The 6,207-nt window shown below is 38.2% G+C and overlaps 1 protein-coding gene across 5 annotated transcripts in view; it reads left to right on the top strand.

Annotated features, from left to right (window-relative positions):
* RABGEF1 (RAB guanine nucleotide exchange factor (GEF) 1) overlaps nt 1–6,207 on the top strand; it is a 14,092-nt gene that overhangs the window by 351 nt on the left and 7,534 nt on the right. For 2 of the 5 annotated variants that reach the window (XM_009333435.1, XM_009333437.1), the window contains exons 2-3: nt 2,210–2,376; nt 3,423–3,542. In XM_009333435.1, coding sequence (XP_009331710.1) covers nt 2,210–2,376; nt 3,423–3,542 — 287 coding nt within the window. Of the gene's footprint in view, nt 1–2,209; nt 2,377–3,422; nt 3,543–5,694; nt 5,716–6,207 lie in introns of all 5 variants that reach the window. The other 3 variants (XM_009333438.1, XM_009333439.1, XM_009333434.1) reach the window with 2 other exon arrangements.

Below are 6,207 nucleotides of genomic sequence, written 5' to 3' on the forward strand. Positions count from 1 at the left end.
TCTTTTGATGCAAAGATGAATATTTATGACATTCTAATTTAAGACGTTTCAAAAGAAAGTTTGTGAAGTAACAAATGTAAACACCCCCCCAACCTCTCAACAAATACTTTGACCTAATTTGCATACTGAAATCTGTAATTCTAACTAGCAGTTGGAAGGGTGAAAGTGACAATTTTGATTAAAATACCTCTGCCTCTGGAGACCACAGTTATTGTCTTGAATGTAGCCAGCACAATGGTTTTACATTTCAGCTACTGATTAAACAAATTGGGTCTGTAGTCATCCTTTTAAACTGCGGGGTTAAGCCCAAAAGCATCAAAGCTTTAGCTTTAATAATTCAGGTAATTCTTCTAAGCACGTATTTTCTGCAAAACAGTCTAGTTTTCCTAGTGTGATAAATGCTTGACCCTGAAAATGGGGATTGGAGGAAACTTATGCTTGAGTGAGAAAATAAGAGCAGCTACAACTGCTTTTTGCTGGATTTGGGTAGAAAGCAAAAGCATTATCCACTGCATAAGAAACTGCAAAGCATCCTCTTTTGTATTACAGCTGTCCCTTGTGTCACTTCAGGTGTGAGTTACATGACACCCACTCAGGATTAACTGTTTCAGGGTTATGTGAATTCTTGAGATGGAGGTGCATCTAGCTGTATATTAAGAGTTGATTGGCAGTTGACTTGAGCTGGCCAAGATGTTTGTTCATATTGACACAGATTCTCTACATATGTTTACCTTAATGTATTGGTGGTGTATACCAGAACTCTAGGAAAAAGTGCAAATGACTGAGACGCATGTCCACACTTGCGTCTGGAACCCTTCGGTGAACTTGAGCTTACCTAGTGAAACATTAACCAAGGTCGGGGGGGTGGGGGGGGAAGGCATAAAGTGGCGTGTTACAATGCAAGAAGGTGACGTCTGTGGAAGCTCTCTGAACTTGAGTTGGGTCCAGACTCATATGGTTTGGAAGCCCCAAGTTTTATGGTATCTAACTACGCTAGACCCTCTTACCTTAGGACTTGAAGTTGGTTGGTTGTTTTTAAAGTTCTCTTTACTGTCTGGCACTGGAACAGATTAACTGCAAAGACAGGTAGAAAGAAGTGCTTGAAAACCTTTTCTAATCTAATCAGAAGGTGCCAGGCAAGCTGTTGAGTACAGTACAGAGGACGTGTCATTTTTTTCCTCTGCCATAAATTTGGCTTAAACAGTTAATAAGGACTTCAGTATTACTAGAGCAGATAGTTATGCTGTCAGTCTTATAACATCTATGTCCAATAAAAGGGGGCATTTAAGGAATTCTTTAATAAGTAACTGTTCAGTAGGGAGATGCTAAAGGAACAGATGAGCTGTGATTGTTTGCTGTAGTGAACAGGCAGGCTTGTCAGCACAGATAAAACACAATTCCTGCCTCAAGAGATTACAAATGCGAGACCATTTATGGTTCATCCTGAGCTGGATGGATTTTTAAAGAAAATTGCTCAACCTTTCAGCATCTTGAAGGGCAGTATAATTTAACCTGTTTTAATCCTCTTGCACAGGGAGAAAAGTGGCCATGGAAGGATTAGTATGTTTGCCCTCCCCTGCTTTGTAGATTAAAAGATGGGCTTGGTCTTTGCAAAGCACCCATCAGTGTTGCAGTGAAGTGATTTGCCTTGTTCATTCAATCAAGCCTATGTATAACCAAGACTTTGAAAACAAATTATGCCAACAATAATGTCTCCCAGAATATTTCTGAGATTGTGACAGGGTATTTCATCTGCTCAGCTGAGAGCCATGGTTTATCATCTTCAGTAAGATGGTAAAGGATTGCCTGCGGTAATAGGCGGTGAAACTCGGAACAGGATGCAGGGAGGAAGGCAACTGAATTGATTATTGGAAGTGCTCCCGCAGTCTTTCCCCTCACCTCTACCTTTGTAGAATTCAGGGCTGTGACATGACGGGAAGGTGACCATGATTATACTTCAGTCTCCTCCCTTCTGACCTTACTATTTAATCCAGCCTGGCTATCTTAAGCTTTCCCTTACTTTCACCGTTACAACATGGAAAGAATGGACTTAATGTAGTGAAGGGAGATCTGGTAGGAAGCAAGAAATAAAGATGGGTATAGAGGAGAATTAGCATGTCAAATGACTAATTAATTTATTACATGGGAAATTAACTTATTTGTGCTGGTTTTAAGCACTTAAGTTAGACCTACATTTTTCTAATTCCAGGCTTCAGCGTGAGGAGGAAGAAGCATATGCCAGTAGTCAGAGTACCCAAGGGGCACAGTCACTGACCTTCTCAAAATTTGAAGAAAAGAAAACCAATGAGAAAACACGAAAGGTCACTACTGTGAAGAAGTTCTTCACTGCTTCTTCCAGAACAGGAGCTAAGAAGGGTAACTTTCTCCTTTGCTTTTAATGGTTCTGTACAACATGTGAAGTTAAAAAGTATTTTTGATAGATGTATTGTACTAAAAGGCAGAGTAATGCTCTGTGACTTGACTTTAAAAAGTTGGAATAATGATGCTTCTGGAGAGCGATATGTGAAGTCTTACTGAAAACAGTACTGAACTTTTGGGTGATGCCAAAAAACTCTTTTAAATAGAATGGTGCACTTCTAAATCTGTGGCCGTGTTTGTGTTAGTTATACAGAAATTCTTCCACTAAAGTGTAGTATAAACGTATTCCTGGTGGTAGTTTACCACTGCACTGCGGAGTGGAAGTATCTTGCGCATATGACGCACATTCTTGCTAGATTTATGAGTCAACCATAGTGTGATACTGTGGTTTAGGACTTGAAGGGGAACTCTTCCTGAAGAAAGCAGGAGAAAAGGTACTGGCTGTCAGTCACCTTGAATAAACTGGTATGTCTAAGTGTGACAGAAATGCTGATCTAAAATATGAGATGCTGCTGCCATAATGGATCGCTTCAACAGCTTTAACAGAAAAAATGGAATGTTTAAGCAGTGTGCCTTTAAATGAAAATAAATGTGAAAGGAAACTTGTAGTGTTTGTATGCGTATGTGGGTTGTGAATATTAAGTTTATGGTTGGCTGAATGTTTATTCTACAGCATATGTTACAAGTAAGAATGATTAATGGCACTGATGTCTTCGCATAGCAATAGCTTACATGGGCAAAAAATGGAAAATGCTAGACTGTGGAGAAGGCTTTCCAGAAGAAAAAGCAACATTTATGTATCTTTATAGACGATGCATTTCCTTAATAAGAAATTCTAAATATGTCTGAATTTCATCTTAGAATTTGTCTTGGTGCATGGGCAGCAGCTGGCTAAATGAGGCATTCAGCTATGTTTTAAAAACTTTTTTTACGTTCATGTTCATTCTTCTCACTTTCCGTATTTTCTTTTTTTTATTCCCTTCACCATCTCTCCTGACATGCTCCCGCTCTTGGTGTCTTGCTTGCTTTTGCATTTATTTCAGTGGCTCAAGAGAAAATCGTTAAGCAAGGACAGCTTGGGAGGGAGCGAAATGCTGATAACATTCTCAGGGATTTGAAGGAGATTTTTACTCCCTCCTGGGAACTGGCTTCCCCTACTGAAGGTAATGCAGTACAGCTTGAGCAAGCTGTCTGCTTCATTTTAGTAAGCTTACTTCTTAGTTGGGCTTTGCAAAATACGAACTAGGGTTGTGCCAGTTCTAACTTGTGCTGTTGAATATGAAGATGACAAAAAAAGCAAGTCTAGCATCTTGAGGTGAGCTTGAATCTCTAAACTAACTCATTGCTTTTTGGTAAGGAGAGTATAGGAATAAAGCTGAAGCTTCTTGGAGCTCTACCTTAGCATGACATCTGAAGGATTATGCAGTTTCAAAAAAATAAGAACTTTGTAAGAAGTAGCTAGATCTTGTGCTGCTTCATATTTTCACCAAAAAATAATTCCAGGTTGCCATTATAAATCTGATTATAAGTTGAAACTACTTCAATTTATTAGTTCATGCTTCAGGAATTTGTGCATTCTCAAAACAACGCCAGATGTTTATTATATGAAGAAGACAATTTCAAATCAAGAGAAGACGTACTGGTTTCATTTAAACCAAAAGGATGCCAAAACCCTTGATGCAAACAGCTTTAGGATCTTGTCCTATGTTATTTGTTTGCAATTCTGACGTGTTCTGCTGACTAAAGAAATTTGAAGATGTACCATTCTTTATTTTGCAAATTGTATGAAGAAGATGAATGGGGGTGTGTAGTAGAGCTAATGACAACACTTTTTTATATTCTTTACTTGGACTCAGATCCATGATCATGGCACAACCATAGTGAATCACTGGAGTGCTAATGTTCTGCTGTGACAACTAGCATTTTTGTAGAATGCCTTGACAAAGATTTTAATATTAATAGTTTTTATTCTTTGTAAAGGAGATCCTTTCTTAACTCTTCCCATACTCTTTCTTTTCATGTTGGCATATCTCTTCTACTAGGTTCTCTTTTACTTGTTTAGATGGAATTTCTTTTCTGTCATCAGCTTCTTTTTAGTAAACTTAATTCTTCTAGAGTACGTGACAAAGCTGAAAATATTTTGTTGCTGAAAATACATTTGTTCCTTCAGTCCTTGGTAATCAGTGCATATTGTACAGGTTCATTTTCCTTGCATCAGGATTTCAGCGCAGAGATTAATGAAGTTGCAACATTTCTGAGTGCCTACATGTAGTTCTTGGTGTGACTCATTAAAAAGACAGTTCATTCTAACATTCATTTTTTTTAATGCCTACATTAACAGTAACCTGCCTCAGTTGACTACATCTCTCTAGTAACTAAAAAAAAATATTTTAAATTTGTGACTGAAAAACTCATATTCATATTCCTTAAGGTCAGCTAGCGGAATGAGGGTCATTATTTTTATAACATAGTGAACTCAATGTTGAAATAAGTAAATAAATCTTCAGCTGTTCTTTGAAATGAAGTCAGTAATTAATTGTGGGGAAAAAAAAAATCTTAGAATTCTACCCTTTCAAAAGTGTGCCTGCTTTCTTTGTTTATTATTTCAAAACTATGCTCACTTCTTACTGGTTATGTAATATTAAATGTGACATATTTGGATCAACATACGGTAATGCTTGCCATTCAGCCTGAATACTGTACAGGCATTCTACTTTGAATCTTGGTTATAAAGAAGGTTGGAGGAAATCCTCTCTGGAAAAAGTGTTCTTGTGTAACTAGAAAGGAGATTGATTTGCACTTTCTATCTTGGTTGCCACAGTTGGAACGTAAATATTTGTAAAACCTTTTCCATTCTTATCACTTAAATACCATAAATGTTCTAATGGTACCTGACCAAATTATCGAGAGAAGGTTATGCTGAAGTGTAGAGGTCCTAATGAGTCTTGTGCTTTGGTCAAATGATCAGTGTTTCTTAGTCACTGGATCATACAGCTTTGAATTTACTATAGTGCTGGATCTCTTTAAAAGCAAATAACAACAAACAAAAAAAAAAGCCCGATAAGCTAGCTCAAATTCAAATTAAACATAGCAATTTAAATATACTAATTCTATTTATTTCCTTTTACTTTGGAGTTCTGCATGTATGCTTATTGAAACAAGGGGTTTTTTTGTTGTGCATGTTAATGTTTTCACATTGAAAGGTATGTTTGTATCATGTTGATCATGAATATTTTCATGTTTTCTGTCTCTCTGCTGCTTGCTTTTCATCATGTTCATTTACATCATCTCTATTCAATCCTTCATTTTGAACAGTGTTGGCTGGCAAGTTGAAAGGTGGGTGAACTAAACTTGGGTAGTGACGGTATCGGATCAGTACATTTAACTTGCAACGTATACCTTGGAAAATCAGATGTGTTTGTGTGGAAAAACCCCGTGGTTGCAGCTATATAAACTTGTGTCCAGTGCTGTGTGCAGTCTGTGTTCCTACCTCCTTCTTGAGTGCCAAGCAAATTCTTCCTTTAAGAGATGCGGTGCTTCTGCTCTTGCTGAAACACAAATGGCCAAGTTCTCATTTATACTGCAGGTGTGGTTCTGTGGCATCTGCTGCCTAGCCAAAGGCGGCCTGCTGTGTTTGCACCAACCTCATGCCCCCCCATTCCTTGTCTTGTGCTGCTGCTGCTCCTGTGACCTGGTAGGCAGCCAGCTTGGGGAGCTGATCAAGCTGAAAAATAACCCCGTAAGAAACACTGATTTCTGACTAGGGCTGCCCTGAACTACTACTCCCTGAGCTAGTTCATGAGCCAGTTGAATGAATACTTGTGTTGG

The sequence above is a fragment of the Pygoscelis adeliae genome, unplaced genomic scaffold (genome assembly GCF_000699105.1).
Source record: "Pygoscelis adeliae isolate BGI_AS28 unplaced genomic scaffold, ASM69910v1 Scaffold331, whole genome shotgun sequence".
Classification (NCBI taxonomy): domain Eukaryota; kingdom Metazoa; phylum Chordata; class Aves; order Sphenisciformes; family Spheniscidae; genus Pygoscelis; species Pygoscelis adeliae.